The 15,906-nt window shown below is 38.6% G+C and overlaps 1 protein-coding gene across 6 annotated transcripts in view; it reads right to left on the reverse strand.

Moving 5' to 3' along the window:
- Positions 1-1,494: 1,494 nt before the first annotated feature.
- Positions 1,495-15,906, reverse strand: part of LOC140564380 (ryanodine receptor 3-like) — a 232,948-nt gene continuing 218,536 nt past the window's right edge. For 5 of the 6 annotated variants that reach the window (XM_072689791.1, XM_072689790.1, XM_072689788.1 and 2 more), the window contains 16 exons: positions 14,165-15,474; positions 13,993-14,051; positions 11,584-11,761; positions 11,068-11,154; positions 10,599-10,781; positions 10,125-10,255; positions 9,114-9,156; positions 8,749-8,876; positions 7,880-7,940; positions 7,624-7,770; positions 7,408-7,542; positions 6,989-7,145; positions 5,273-5,337; positions 4,958-5,058; positions 4,532-4,583; positions 1,495-3,073 (listed from right to left, as the gene is read on the reverse strand). In XM_072689791.1, coding sequence (XP_072545892.1) covers positions 2,978-3,073; positions 4,532-4,583; positions 4,958-5,058; positions 5,273-5,337; positions 6,989-7,145; positions 7,408-7,542; positions 7,624-7,770; positions 7,880-7,940; positions 8,749-8,876; positions 9,114-9,156; positions 10,125-10,255; positions 10,599-10,781; positions 11,068-11,154; positions 11,584-11,761; positions 13,993-14,051; positions 14,165-15,474 — 2,933 coding nt within the window. In that variant the 3' untranslated portion in view covers positions 1,495-2,977. The remainder of the gene's footprint in view (positions 3,074-4,531; positions 4,584-4,957; positions 5,059-5,272; positions 5,338-6,988; positions 7,146-7,407; positions 7,543-7,623; positions 7,771-7,879; positions 7,941-8,748; positions 8,877-9,113; positions 9,157-10,124; positions 10,256-10,598; positions 10,782-11,067; positions 11,155-11,583; positions 11,762-13,992; positions 14,052-14,164; positions 15,475-15,906) is intronic. The other variant, XM_072689792.1, reaches the window with a different exon arrangement.

Below are 15,906 nucleotides of genomic sequence, written 5' to 3' on the forward strand. Positions count from 1 at the left end.
CCATCAATTCAAACAACTGCATCTAAGTACGAGTTACTGGGAGGAGCAGTCTTACATTGCCATGGACTGAGAGGCTGCCATCCAGGAAAGAAGCCTTTGCTCTAAAAATGACACATTTAATCTTTTGGACAAAGGAAAAAAACTTACTGTTCAGATGAGCTTATGTTTGAAGGAGTAAGGGTGAAGCACTGCAGCATTAAACTATGGGTCCGTTTACTGCAAGTGGAACTGCTAAAGTGTGAAGGAGGACCTCAGAATTTTGAGGTAGTATTCGGCTTCTCAGAAGCCGAATACAAGTTGATGCTGCTTTTGAAAGACCATCGTAAATGAATGCAGTCCCCTGTCCTTGACTTGTAGGCAGACCGTAAAAAAATTTTAAACAAGCACAAATGGAGAGTGACAGAACAGCTTTAGAGATGATCAACCATGACAGTCTCTCATCACTAATGCAAACACCGTCCTGCTGTCTGTCTGAGTGAAGGAGGTGCCAGTTCTCTCGATGAGCATCTTCAGACAACTATGAAAAATAGAGCATTACTGGAGCTAACCCATTTCACTCCATAAACCCAAGAGCATCCTCATCCTCACATAACTACATTCCTTTTATATAGTGAACTAGTAGTTACTGGAGACAGAAACATCAGATTACTGACAAAATAAGCATAGAGTGTAAGGAGGACCATACTCTGGTCAATCTTCATTATAATCCTCCATTACAGCTTCGAGGCGGGGACCTGGCTGACAATTCTGAAACTTCATGATGGTGCATTTTGAGAAGGTACAAAAGAATGAAAGCAGACAAACCCAAATCAGGAAACAGTGTATGACTACGCGACAGATCAACCATTGTCATATTGCTGCTGTCCAGTGAAAAACATGTATCTCCAATTTTGTCCATTTTTAGTTTTCTCCATGGTTTGAACCCTGTAGCAGCTATGTACACTGTCTAAATAATTCTGGATGAATGGACCAATAGAAATGCTCTACGTTACTTGGAATAGACTCTTTTTTTTTACATTTTATATTAACTTCCATTCAAAGTTAAGACCATTTTGCCTTCTCCTGTAAAGTCACCAATTTGGAGATACCTGTTTTTCATTGGACAGAGAAGATAACCAAGCATGTTTTAATCATGCATATGAGATTCTTTTCAGTAGTCTCTATTATTTTTGGAATTTTTACCCAGTCCCCCCCAATTTAGTCTCTTTTCATTTAGTCCAATCAGGGCTCACCCATTATATGCTGACGGCTTTCACCTGTTGACCCCAGAGTCACATGGACACCACTAAGCTCTAAAGTTTGTTGAGAAATCAGTTGTGAATGGCACAAATGCTTTGTTTTTAATTTGCCAAGAAAAAAAGTACATATGGTATTTTCCTGCAGCATTCATCATACTAGGGGAAAAATGTGCTGTAAACTTTCTGTTTACCAACACATAAATTAAATCATTTTTCACTTTCAATAAACTTGACATTTTATTTAGGGGTGCACACATTTAACTTTTGCATACATGGATTAGTGAATATCTAAAAAAAAACAAAAAACAACTGAATTGGGTAATAAGAGGAAGTATAGTACATGGAAGTATTTTAACAGGCTATATTTATAAACAAACACAATTTGCTTACCAGGGGCTTCAAAGTGGCGCAGTTGTCTAAGTGTCGGCCCTATCATTGGAAGAATGCAGGTTCAGATCTCCCTCCCCCCCTGACTCAAATCCAGTGCGCATGTTTGTCAGCTGACATACCAGAACTGGGAGATATCGTTCCGCTCTACGCCTGTAGTTGCGTTAGTAGCAGCTTGAAAAAGATGCAGTTGCTAGCTTCATGTGAGGAGTAAGCTTTCACCCACCCAGCACTGGGAGCAGCTTGTGATGGGGGAGTCCTACCTACTGGGTGGGAATTAGAAATGATTAGAAAATTAGGGGAGGAAATTAGGACAAATTCGAAAAAGAAAAAAAAATACTTGAGTATTTTATTGCATTATTTTTTTTATTTTCCCTTTAAAAGAAATGCACAATTCAGCAAAGCTACTACATAGAAATAGCCATACAATAGCGGTTCCTTTTTTTCTTTGTTTGTTTCATCTGCTAGAATTCTGGACGTTTGTTGCATTGTGAGCATTCGGTTTATTACAACAACACTGCTGTTGGCAAGACTTCAAATTAATTTCTTATTGGTTTTGTTCAAACTGAAACTCAAAAGCCACAAAGTAAGTCTGAGGATTTGTTTTATGCTTAATTCAGGAAAAAAAAGTCAGGAGCAAAATTTAAAAACAAAAATGATTTTGCATAGCTTTACTTGTCATGAAGGTAAGGCACTTCATCAAGACTTGATAAGAGGCAATTCATTGCATGACCAACCTTTTTTTTTCATTTTTTTTTTTAAACCTGGGCTTGTTCTCATCTCATCATATCTCATAAAAGCAAGCAGTTTAATGAAATCTGAACATGTACTCTCTCTGTAGATATGAATCCGCTCACATTTGGCATGTGTTTACTCTTCTCCGTTCTCTCCAAAAAACGAAAAATTCTTGTGCATATAAGGGTGTTAGACTCACATGTTGCTCGTAAACCCCACACAACCCGGCGGTTCTTCAAAAGACGGAAAAACGTTGTGCAATGGTTTTCAGGGTTATGTGGAAGAAAGGCAACATGTTTTTTTTCTGAGGAAAAAAGAGGAAAAAAAATCATCCCAAGATCTGGGCTTGATTATAACAAGACAGTCTCTACATTGGCACTGTTAACCGAGGTAACAATTGGGACTTGAGATGCTGATGTATCACTTTAGTTCCATAGTAGAAAAAGAAATACTGGCATCCAAACTCCTTCTCAAAGTTGGTGAGTAAAAGAGAAGGCCAATTTGTTGGGTGGTTGGAAAACGTCAGTGGTTTGAATGCAAAAGGAAAGAGAGAGCGAGCAGTTGGTGTACGGCTCTCGACTCGATGGAGAGGCTGGTGGGTTGGAAGCGCAGCCGCTCTAGCCCAGCTGGTCCTCGTACTGCTTCCGGAAGCAGTCTCCAGCTGGGAAGAAGTCCCAGCATCGCTCCTGGTACATCTTCCACACATAAGACTCCTGAAGACAGAGAAACAGAATGTACTTTTGAATGGGCTGAGGAGATCATGAGAGCCCTGGGGGTAGAAAACGGAGGCTGAAAAGGGTGAGCAGGAAATCGCTGGGAGCAGAAGGAAAAGCATATCCAGCAGTAGTGCCTAACCTCTCCTGGGTCCCGAACGAAATATATTTAGTTGGCTGATAAGATTTTAGACACCATTTCCGTGTATTTACCAGGATCCTGATCCAGTAAACGAATACTGTTGATAAAGCACCAAAAGTGATGTTTCTTGTTTTATGATATATTAATAATGCCACTAAGCAGGTAAAACTCTTAATTTTATTAAAATTTGAATGGATCATGTTAGATTTATTGTTTGTTAGCTTTATTGTTAAGCTTTATTGTAAAAAAACAAAAAACAAAACAAAACATAACTTCTTATTTTAAAATCAGAAATAAATGTGATCTACTTGGTGTGTGAATGTATGCTCATAGGTCATAGTACATTTGAGCATTACTGTAGTGGAGGAATCAGATGGACAAACACTCCTTAATAAAGCATCTTGGAAAGTGCTTCTGCATTTAACAGTTACAAAAGGACATGTCTTTACATGATGCAATGATTTATGCAGTCATGGTTTTATTCTCTGGATGATAAATTAGAAATAATAGTAATAAACAATATCAATGCCATTTTAAGAACATTTTACATATAATGTTAATTTAATAGCATAATAATGCAATTGCAACCTTTTGAAAAAGCAACTATTTTTTGCTTATGTCTATATCAAGAATATTTATTTATGTTTATATTTAATAACATTAAGACATTAAATCAATCAGTCAATCCTCAGCCTGTCATCCTCTGTGAAACCAGTGATAACAGCACTTTATAATAGCAAATGCACATATTAGGAACATTTACTAATGTCTAGATCATTTTAGATTTAGACATGTAAAATTAAGACGTGCAGTATCTGAATTTGTAGCTCCTCAGCTCAGCTTCAGTTTCAAAAGTTTGACATCAGTCAGACCTGATCCTCTACTGATCTTATCTGCAAAGGGCATGGCTGTGAGGTTTCATTCTAAAAATCTTGATCAACTATTTGAAAACTGATTACACAACTGATTACGCAAGTGGAATTGGGTGTGCTGCGGCTTGTTTAAAATAAAAACCTGCAGTCACACCAGCCTTTTGTGGATAAGATTGGCCACCCCTGATATACTGGCAATATCTGACACAATACAACAGACAAAACAAAGCAAATGCAAAGGATAAACACAGCGGTGATGGCCTGGGTAGCCTATTTTGAAAAAAAAGTCTTTTGAATGAAGAATGAGTTTTATTTTTGAGGACTGAATTTCATCTTCAGACATGTTTATAACAATCATTTTTAAAGATGTGGCCCAATTCTGCATTCGGTTAGTAATTTAGGAATAACTTATATTGAACAAAGTCAACAGCATAGGAAACCTACCTGGCCTGTGTGCTCCGTTTCATCCTTGTTTATAAGGTACATGAGAAAGAACCTGACAGATCAAACACAGTAAACATTAATACATGGACTTCGCATATCTCCACAAGAACAAGCTCAGTCTTGGCTGGTGTGTGCTGAGTTTGTTTTTTGGCTTAAGAATGGGATGTATTAAGTTGATTTTGTTCCAACATTATGATCTGGTGTTGGGTTTGCCAAAAACCGCAGAGCAATGCACTGACTTCAAATATCTTATTATGGAAGAAACTATTGGCAGGAGTCCTTTTTTCAGCACCCACAATCTTTAAATATAAAAATAACAAATTACCTAGCATTCATCACTCTGTGAGAAAGCAGACACATTCTATAATTTAGAGAATGAAATCAATATAGTTTCATTATTGGGTGTGGTAGGCATGTGCTACTCACAGGTAGTTGGCCAAGTTGTGCTCTTGTAAGGTGTGTGTCTCAAAGCCATGAGGCGTGGTGTCAAAGTAGTCATTTCCGATACCACAGATGAAACATTTGGTCTGAAAATGTAGCAAAATAAACATTTTAATACACTTTTGTTCATTATTTTGAAATAGGTCAAATCACAAATACATGTGAAATCCACAGCATGTGTTTACACTATCCAGTAGATATGGTTTCAAAAGTATCCTTTCAAGGCATTATCCATGTAGCATACATTGGTAGCATGTTGTTTGGTGACACAATTCTGCTGTGAAATTGTACTATCCTTACCTCCATGTCCTCCTTCACCTGCTCCTGCTGGTCTCTCAGTTCTCCAAAGGCATCAATGATCAAACCTGTGGTCATGCAGACACAGCTAGATTACTAAATAACCTCACAGGCAGTACTGATACCACATTTTTGTACCGGTAACACTTTATTATCATTACAGAAGCCCCTCAGGAATAAGATACTAAAAAAAAAGGTGGATGAAAATCCATTCGACTAAATTCCAGAGGTGGCTAAAGTGTTTCGGAAGAACCACAGCTAACTCACTGATGAGTGACAATTGGGTCACTGACCGACTAAATTCGACTTACACTGCATGTAGCAGTAGTGTGAAGAAGCAAGATTACAAAATATCTGTATATATAGGACCATACGTACTTTATATACAGTCAGGTCCATAGGTTTTTGGTATTTTGTTTTTTTACACATACTTCAATAGATTTGAAATACAGCAATCCAGATGTGACTGACGGTGTTATGACTGAATACTGCTTTGCCAATTTTTGCATTAGCCATTTTTTACACAGATGGACATCACCAAAAGCTTGTTTGATTCTTTGTAAGGCCTTTGTTCGTTTTTTTTTTTCCTTCAGTTTTGTCTTCAGCAAACAAAAGGCCATGCTTAATTGGGTTGAGATCAAGTGAGCATTACATTTGTTGCCTTGCCTGTTTCCATAAATTATCCTTTTGTGTTGTGAAGCACCATTCAATCAGTGTTGCAACCTTAGACTGTATCTGTATCATCAATACACATCACTGACCTAATTCCCTTGGCAGCCATACATGCCATACACATGCCTGCACAATGTTTGACAGTTGATCATTTTTGTTCATTTCCATCTTTACATTCAAGTTAATTTTGGTTTTATCTGATGAAATCACTTTTTTCCAGATACTAAATCATTTCTATAGGAATGTAACAAAAGTCTGAACCTATCCTTCAAGCAGGTTACTGTTTACCAAAATAAGGCAAAGTTAGCCGGAACTTGAGTTTGCATGTGTGTGAGCTTTTTATATTTCTTCCCCTCAACTTACTTGCTATTTTCTTTCCCTCTCCCTCTCTCTCTCTCCCTCTCTCTCTCAGCATGGCCCTAATCCCTTTCCCTGCATGTGTCATTCTGAGCCTTCCCAGTTCTAGACACACAGTTGGAGTGACTTTAACCCACTGAGCCAAAGCCCTGCTTTGCCTCTATACTGGAGCTGTTCAGGTCACATAGCATACAGAAACCAGTGACACAATTCCTGGAGTTTCAAATCTTTTTTTTTTCTTAACTTGTATGTAGTGCCATTTGTATTTTACCTCTGTATGTATTTGTATCTGGTCTTGCAGTATAGATTAACTCTTCCAACTGTTGTTTTTCTTGTTTCAGTTAGGGTTTTAATAGGGTTTGGTTAGCCAGCATGCATTATAATAGAGCTGCCACTTTCAATGAATTTACTTTCCATTAGTAATAAGTAAAAAGTTATCTACCATACAATTTATTTGGATGAATAATAAATAAAAATGAACTGAATATTCAAAACAAAACAAAAATAATAAAACTAAATGCTTTTAAAAAACAAATAACATGTATATAAATAGATGCGTCCATCAGGCATTGTTAAGTATTTTTAAAGAGACCAGTTGGAGATGTTAAAGTATGTATTATGATCATACAAATGGCTTACTAATAAGTGTAGATTTATTAGGAAGTAAATGTAAGATAAGCTATACTTTACCCTGGATAATGGCCAGAAGGATGACGATAACAAAGAAGAAGAAGGTGATGTCGAAGAGTATGCGGTACAGCTCATAGGGGTCCCCTGCTGGGTCCTCAATCTCATCACCTATTCCACCACCAGCACGCACCCCCACATACATGTGGAAAAGATAGCACTGAAAGCAGGAGAAGGAAAGAAGAAATTTAAGAAAAAAAAAAAACAGACATAATGACAAACTGCCCTATTTTTTATTAATTTCCATTAAATATGAGAGCTGGGGTTGGTGAGAAAAGGTGAATTTCCAGTGCTTTGTGGCTTTTGCTTTGAACTGATCATAAAACATTGCTCTTTTTTCCCTCTGCATTATTTAAAGCTTTGATCTTTCAGTGGTGCAGGTTTCTGGTCTTGACCTAGAAAATAAGTCAAGTGCAACTTACAGTCATCATGTCATCACACTTCATGTCTGGCTCATCCTCGTCCTCACTCTTGTTGTAGAACTTGCGGAAGAAGTTGAAGGCCACCACAGTGTAAAGATACACGACTACTGCCAGCAGACCCACTGTCAGCACCAGCTGTGGCAAACAGGAGAAAGGAATATATAACACAGCAGGAAAGTCTGAGGGTTTCAGATTTCAGTTCAGAAGTGCTAAAACCTGTTTGCCGTTGTGGGTGACTGAGGAGAGGATGGTCCTCAAGGTCTTGAAGCCCATGGCAATGTCCAGCAAGTGAGCGGCAAAGAAGAAGTTGTTATAGTGCCCCAGGATGGACATGGTGGTGTACCAGACCAGGTACAGGAAAGACTACCAAAGCAGAAAAAAGATTGTTCTTATGTAACTGGGCTAGAAGTGCATATGAAGTCCTACAGAAATTATAGTGCAAATCATAAAAGACTGTTCTCAGTGAACTCACATTGTCTGTAAACACCACACCCATCTTCCAGATATGATATTTGGTGTCAATGGAACTTAACCTGTCAGACAAAACAAAGAGTGGACCTTTTAATTTTCCAGTTATTTTACTATTTATTTTCGCTGTCATGCAAAAACCTCATATCTCCAAAATGGCACTTTTACAAAAAAGGAAAAACAAACTATTTGGAAGGCCAATCCCTGTTCATGTGAACCCCCTCTGTCACTAGCAATGCCCCCAACACTAGGAAGGTGACACATCCGACACATGTGAAGCCAGCCACCGCCTCTTTTCAAACTGCCACTGATGCAGCACCGTTATACAGCCAGCGCGCTTGGCTGATACAACAGTTAACACACGCCTGTGCTGACCAACATCACACTAGGAGTAATGTGTGTAAGAAGTGCAATCAACCCACCCCTGAGGGAGCAAGGCCAATTGTGCTCTTTCAGACTTTGGCTGCTGATGGCAAGCAGCAAGGCCCAGGATTTAAACCAGTGAGTCTCAGATCATAGTGACAACGCCTTAGTCCACTGGACCACCAGAGATACAAGGGTTTTTTTGTGACATGATTTTAAAAAAACCTTTGCACCAGTAAAAATGCTAGAATCACTGTTTAAATGATTGTATAAAACCAAAATTGCTATTAATACATATAAAAATCATTCTAATGTATGTTGTTGAGAAAAAAGTTAAAATAAAAGTAACATCTGAAATGCCTTGCAGTAGCAGATAATATAAAAAAATACAAATATATACTATTTTTAATCATTTATATTTAGTGCACAGGAATACTAAATAAAGAGTGTAAAAATGAGTTTGGGTTTAGTTTAGCACTGTTTAGACTGTACAGTGTACACTTCACTCACCAGGACACAAGGGAGGCCTCTTTTGCAATGGCCTCTTCAGTAGGGTTGAAATCCAGAGCGCTCTTGTCCAGACCGAGAAGCTCAGCAATCCGCTCTGCCCCATACAGGTCTCCATACTTATTTATTACCTACAGGGAAAAGAACCAAGAACAATGTTCTGCCCAAAATCGTCCACTCTATCTCTGAACAGTGAGGTCAGGTTGCAGAATGGAAACTGAATTCTTCTCAGACTGCCGTTCAACAGCACTGTGGTTTCCAATTACTGTATGAGGCAAATGTTAAAGCCAACGGTAAAAAATCATTAGTTACTGCTAAAACCACACGAGAGGATAACTCAAATTTTAACCCATAGGAATTTTACTTACCTTGCGTTTCACAAATTTGTCCCAGTAGTTATTGGGGAAAGATCTGTGCAACACAAACACACACACACACACACACAAGAGAGAGCAATCCATTTCTAATTCATACAAACCAACATAAATCATGTCAGAATTATTATTTTTTTCTTTAGAAAGTTGTTTGCCTTAGAAGCATGCTTTCAATGTGAAGTATCCAGTATTTTCTGAAAGGGTAGATGAACTGACAGTCATTTGGGGATTCAAGGAATAACTAAACAGAAAGCATTGAGACAAATCATTAAGATTGTTTTAATCTCTAAGGATAAATTGCAACACATGGTAGACATGGATACCAGTGGGTTGGCTGTTCAGTTAATTCCATTCATGCAATGATCAATACTGTTACTACTAAAAGTGGGGCCTATACTTTTATGTTATATTCCATACCTTGTTGGGAAATTCTCATTAAATAACAATTTTAAAATGCAAAAAATAATCTTTTATTCTTTACATTGTGTAAATGGCTTGTTTGTATACATAATTTTTAGTTAGATTCTACTTTATTATTTACCTGTACTGTGTCATACAAAAAATCTGTTTAATTTAATTTAAATTTCTATTAAAACAACAACCTTCTGACTTAGATCTCCATTACTGATACTTTGCACACCAAGGTATGCCTTGATAACCTACATTTTATATAATAATACTAACATTAAGATAATCCTTTATTAGTCCCACAGTGGGGAAATTCTCAATTAGTTAATGATGCATTGTTTACTTTTGTCGAGTGTTAATATATGATTGATATGAAGTCTTAATCGCTTACTGAGTCAGTCCTTGGAAAGTAATTAAGAAGACATGCGTTATGCTCTGGTGAATATCTAAATTATTATCAGTTCATTGTCCTTGTTGGAAATTATTACCATTAAGAGCAGTAGTTCTTAATAAGGGGACTGTTTACGAAGTGTTCAGGCAATATCAGAACTGTACATGGCTGAAGTAGAGACCTGAGGTATTTCCTCTCAGACTTACGGTGTGTTAATCACAAGTCTGTCCCATTGCCCTTTGATGTCATCATCTGAAGGCTGCTCAGTGATATAAAGGCCATCAAACTCAAGTTTCCTGGCGATTTCCTTTTCCCGCTTAAAAACCACCAGAGGCACCTAGTCAGGATGATAAGTTCAAAAGGATCAGTGGATCGCTTGTGGAGCATGCTAAATTTTTTAAACACATACTGTATGAGAAAGCGTCAACGTTTACTTAAAATGTTAAACTACGTCAATTTTTCACCTGAATTGAATGTTGAATATTTAATATTAATAATATTTAATATTGTAATTCTGTGTCAGGAGTGGTAACAAACAGAACTAGGCAAGTGGGAGGTAACTATAAACAACAGCTGAAACTGGCAGAGTGGTTCAAAGGTAGAAGCTCAAAATGTATCACTGCATTTGCCTGTACATGTTGTACATGGATGTGTGTGTGTGTGCGTGTGTGTAAGTGTACCTTCAGATAGTAATATCCCACCACACACAGGAAGGAGATGACCGTGTGGAGTACAGCTAAGAAGCGTAGTGTAGGCGCCATGTAACCAGTGCTTTCTTGCAGAACAAAATACTCCACGCCACCTTCCTCCTCATCACCTCTCCCTGTCCATGGGTCCACCTCCTCAGACTCCTCACCAGTCACCTACACGAGTGCACACACAGTTCTATTTTCATCATCATAAAGCAAACAGCTCAACATTCAGCTCAACTCACAGTTACTTCTGAGACTGTAGTGATTCTTTTTTGGGGCTTTCAGGTAACATGTTCTGCATATGGTTGTTAAAATAATCAGCCCGACACATTATCACAGCTGGAGCTTCTCTTCCACAAGTCATTAAAATGGCATGACGAGAAGTATTTATCAAGCAGAGTAAAGGTGGAAAACAATGAGTGATAAACAGATGAAATGAGAGAGCCAGCTGAGTCACCTTGTAGAACAGCAAGATGAAGTTGATGGCAAATGCCACAAACAGAGCCAGGAATCGCAGATTGTAGAAGTTGCGGGCCAGGTAATTCTGCAAACATGACAAACTTAATGAACTCATCTGCAGGTCATGAATTCCTCTGCCAGGTTAATATAAGGGTCTGTGGGTTCTACTATACAGCACGTCACTGCTAATAGTAAATCTGTATTAAACGGTTCTAGCAAAATGCACTGGGTATGTCCACATCAGTAGCTATGTATAGAGCATGGAAAGGTTAATTGCAAAAGGCACAACTACACTAAAAACCTAAAGGTTGTAAAATGAACCCCTTGATATACCTAAGTTATTACCAAAAACTAGCTCCACAAGTCCCTGTAGTTACTGAGTAGTGTGCAATAAGCCTTTCTGCTTGGCTTAATATGAAGCTGATGTCCAATAACAAACAGTCATTCAGCTTTCAAAACCAACTGTGCTGTTATCATAACTTTAAATAACTAAACAAATAGTTTGCTTGCTAACCAGCATCTTGGTCTGATAGATGTCCAAGCCAGCGAAAAAGCTGCCCATGAAGGCCTCTGGTTCTTCTTTCTTCTGCCCAGGCCTTCTCTTGGATGGCCTCTTCTCTTCATCTGATGACGATTCTGTGTGAGAACCTTCCTTACCCTTGTCTGGGTCCTTCTTCTCCCCATCCTCTGCACTGATAAGATAAACATAGACAGGCTGATCTTTGCTTCAGAAAAGTGGGGTGGTTATGCACAGTTTCTGAGGAACAGTGGATCAGCCACCAACAAGAGGTGTTTTTGATGTGTTTTTTTGCACTCACAGCTGGGGCTATTTTAACTAGAGTGAAATGAACAGCACAAAATAATTAATATAAAAGCAATAAAAAACTCAACTGACAAAAGCCAGGTTTCCAAATTGCTGTTTGGTTTCATTTTATGGCTGTTTTTTAGGGTCCAAGCATATAGATTCATTCAGACTGTTTTGTTTTTCTAATATGCATAATATATGAGATCTACTTGATCTTAATACAATGTGATGAATATTATGTATGTATATCTATATATACACACACAACTGGAGCAGATTAACATGACCCAATTGGCACCATGCCTAAAGCCAGGTGTGAACTAGAGGGGTATAAAGCCCCCCAGCATTGCGCTGTGGAGCAGTGGAACTGTGATCTTTGGAAAGATGGTGCTCCATCCAGTACTTTTGGGATGAGTTAGAGATGAGTTGGGAAGATGGGGTGAGTTAAGGTAGTAATCATCCTAAACAACTGTTGTCATAATATTCACAGGAGCATGGACCTCAAAATGATGTTGTTAATATGTTAATATGCATATGCTAATCTTGCATGCAGCATCTTTAAAACTGATTTTCTGATTGTAAGGATGCCTAGACAAATCTCAGTAAATCTTATCAGAAGCCAGTCATGGTGAATGTTGAATGGTATGTCTAGGAAGGTGTTTTTTGTCCTGTCAAATTTCACACGAATTGGCTACTGAGGAGTTTTACTCATGTATGTGTACACTGTGTGCAGAATTATTAGGCAAATGAGTATTTTGATCGCATCATCCTTTTTATACATGTTGTTACTGGAGTATCAAAAAGCACAAGGTGTGCTATACTCAGGGACATGGCCATGGTAAGGAAGGCTGAAAAACGACCACCTTTGAACAAGAAACATAAGATAAAACGTCCAGACTGGGCCAAGAAATATCTTAAGACTGATTTTTCTAGGGTTTTATGGACTGATGAAATGCAAGTGACTCTTGATGGGCCAGATGGATGGGCCCGAGGCTGGATCAGTAAAGGGCAGAGAGCTCCACTCCGACTCAGACGCCAGCAAGGTGGAGGTGGGGTACTGGTATGGGCTGGTATCATCGTAAACAGATCAAGCAACTGACAGAATCTATGGATGGAAGGCTTTTGAGTGTCATCGTAAAGAAAGGTGGCTATATTGGTCACTGATTTGTTTTTGGTTTTTTTTTTATATGTCAGAAATGTTTATTTCTAAATTTTGTGTTATATTGGTTTACCTGGTGAAAATAAACAAGTGAGATGGGTATATATTTGTTTCTTAAGTTGCCTAATAATTCTGCACAGTAATAGTTACCTGCACAAACAGATATCCTCCTAAGATAGCCAAATCTAAAAAAAACCCACTCCAACTTCCAAAAATATTAAGCTTTGATATTTATGAGTCTTTTGGGTTGATTGAGAACATAGTTGTTGTTCAATAATAAAAAGAATCCTCTCAAATACAACTTGCCTAATAATTCTGCACACACTGTATATGCATACTAATTTCTGAATTCAGGTAAAGACTAATAGTTAAAACCAAGGTCAAACGATCTATCTGACCAAAACTACAAAACTTTTTTTGAAAGCCCCTATTTAACAATTATGACAAATAAGGGTATTTTCTAAACTGTTTCTCAATCCTCTTCAGTCTGTAAAATACAGGCACAAGAGACCACATTGTGTTGAGGGTGCTTGGACCCTTATAATTGTCACTTGTGTATATTTTGGTAGAAACTATTTTAATTTCCTCATTTTTTTATCGGTACATTCTGCGTTCTGTCATGGTTTAAAGCTAAGATTGAAATTAATGGAATATACTGTCAGTCATATGACTTTATTTTTTACTATTACATTATATATATAATATTTTTATAACATTTTTAACAGCTAAAAATATATCCATCTCAAGCAAGCATACCAACGTTTGGTGAATTTACTCTAAATGATTAGCTTTCTTGTAGTATTTAGAGCTGGTTATAGCTTATCAATGGTCATCAATGGCCCCGTCTCCTTTATATTCAATAATGGCAAAATGTATATAAAATATGTGGCTGGAAACCAATAGTTACCTAAGAAATGTTTAGTTTCATACTGATTTATAGAGTAAACATGTTCACTCACTCAGCCTTTTCTGATTCTGTTTTAAATTCACTTTCAACCGCCTTCTTACTCGCAGCTTCCTGCAAAGAGAGGTAGAGAACAGTGATTCATGTTAATCCATAGGCATTATGTATAAAATATGTCAGACACGTAAACGAGCAACATGTCTAACAGAAAAATCACTGCACTTCACCTGAGCCTTTTTCTGCCGCACAGCAGCAGCTAGAGATGGAGAGTCCACTCCAACCACTTCAGAAACATCCCCCAGTCCAGGCTCGGCCCCATGCTTGCCTCCCTCTTTCTTTTGCTGGAAGCTCATCAGCTCTGACATGAGGTCCACTTCCACTTGGTCTCCTTCTGCCATCTGGTCCATTTCCGCCACAAAACAAGCCTCATTCGCCTCCATCTTTTCAGTCTCCAGAACATCTCCATGGATACCGAACTGTGTGGGGTCCGGCATGTTGCCCAAGATGTCCGTCACCTTCATGTTCTTGGCACCTTCCACCAGGCCTCCGCCGAACAGGGTGGTCCACAGGATGTGGAAGAAGCCCCACACTAGATTGTAAAGGAAGCGAAAGAGGCCAACAAAGATCACCCAAAAGAAGGAAAAGAAGCCGCGAATCATCTCCTTCACGCTCATCTTCCGGAACTTCTTGTAGTGCTTCTTCATACTCCTGAAGGTCAGCAGCTTACGAAGGCTGCACAGGTTCTTTCTCACGGAGAAACAAGCCATGGTGAAAGCTGAGAAAGATTCCAACATTCTCTCCTCCTCTTCCTCTTCCGGCTCCTCAGCTACGCTCTGCGAGTCATCGTCTTCTTCAGTACGCTCCACAGCATCCGGTTCTGAGATCAGGGAGGCCAGCTGCATCTCAAAGATGGTGTCCTCACAGAAGTTAACAAAGAGTTCCATCTTCTCCGATTCTCCACCTTCATTGACCACGTCAAATATGAACTGCCGCTTGGATTCCTTGACCTGTGGCTTTTCCCACTGGGTTCTGCTGGACTCACTGATCTCGAAGTAAACCCTTTCGATTCTCTTGGCGCCACCCATGATCTCGATGCGGCCTAGGAACGGCTCAAAGTAACTGAGGACGCTTTCAGCCAGACTCAGGAAGGTGGCTAAGCGGGAGTCGTGAGGCATGTGTTCAGACAGGTTGGTAAGAAGCACAGCCACGTTGAAACCAATGTCCTTGGCGGGCTCGTGGAAACGCTTCACGAACTCCACGTAGTTGAACATGTCGTTCTCGTCTGCCTCAGCGCAGGAAAGCAGGAATTCAATCTCAGATTGGGAGTACTGCTTCTGATTTTCCATTGACTTCTGGAACTCTCTTTTGGAGATGACACCTTTACCATCAGGGTCGTGCTCTTTGAAACTGTCAGAAGTGGTGAGATCCTTGAGCTTGAGGAACATGTCGAAAAATTTGAGGATCATCTCAACATTGCTGGAGGATTCCACCAAAGTGTCCACCATCTGTTTGCCAATGGTTCCATTTACAACATTACCTGGAGATTCAAGGAATGGTCAATAAATAAAAGGTGCATTCAACCGTAGACTGTGACAATATAATGAAAAAAATATTGTTTAGTATGTAGGGATGTAGTACGTAAAGTTTCAAAATGTACCATTTACTCCTCAGTCCATAAACTCAGACCCACACTTTCACATATATTTGTTTTTTTGCCTAACAACAATTTAGCTCTGTCCATTTGTAGTGAATTTATAAGGAGTGTTCTATTATTTCTAATAGAGCATGAATCATAATGTAAAAATGTATTATAATTAATTATTTTTTTGGTGCAGAAAAGCACACAAATGTCATAACTTCAGGGGACTTGTTTATTCAGTAACCTCTATTAAATTAAATGTAACAATATAATTGGTTATGAAGCTATTACTGAACTATTTGATCAGTTCAATTCCTCACTGTGATAATT

Source organism: Salminus brasiliensis, chromosome 10, assembly GCF_030463535.1.
Source record: "Salminus brasiliensis chromosome 10, fSalBra1.hap2, whole genome shotgun sequence".
Taxonomy (NCBI): domain Eukaryota; kingdom Metazoa; phylum Chordata; class Actinopteri; order Characiformes; family Bryconidae; genus Salminus; species Salminus brasiliensis.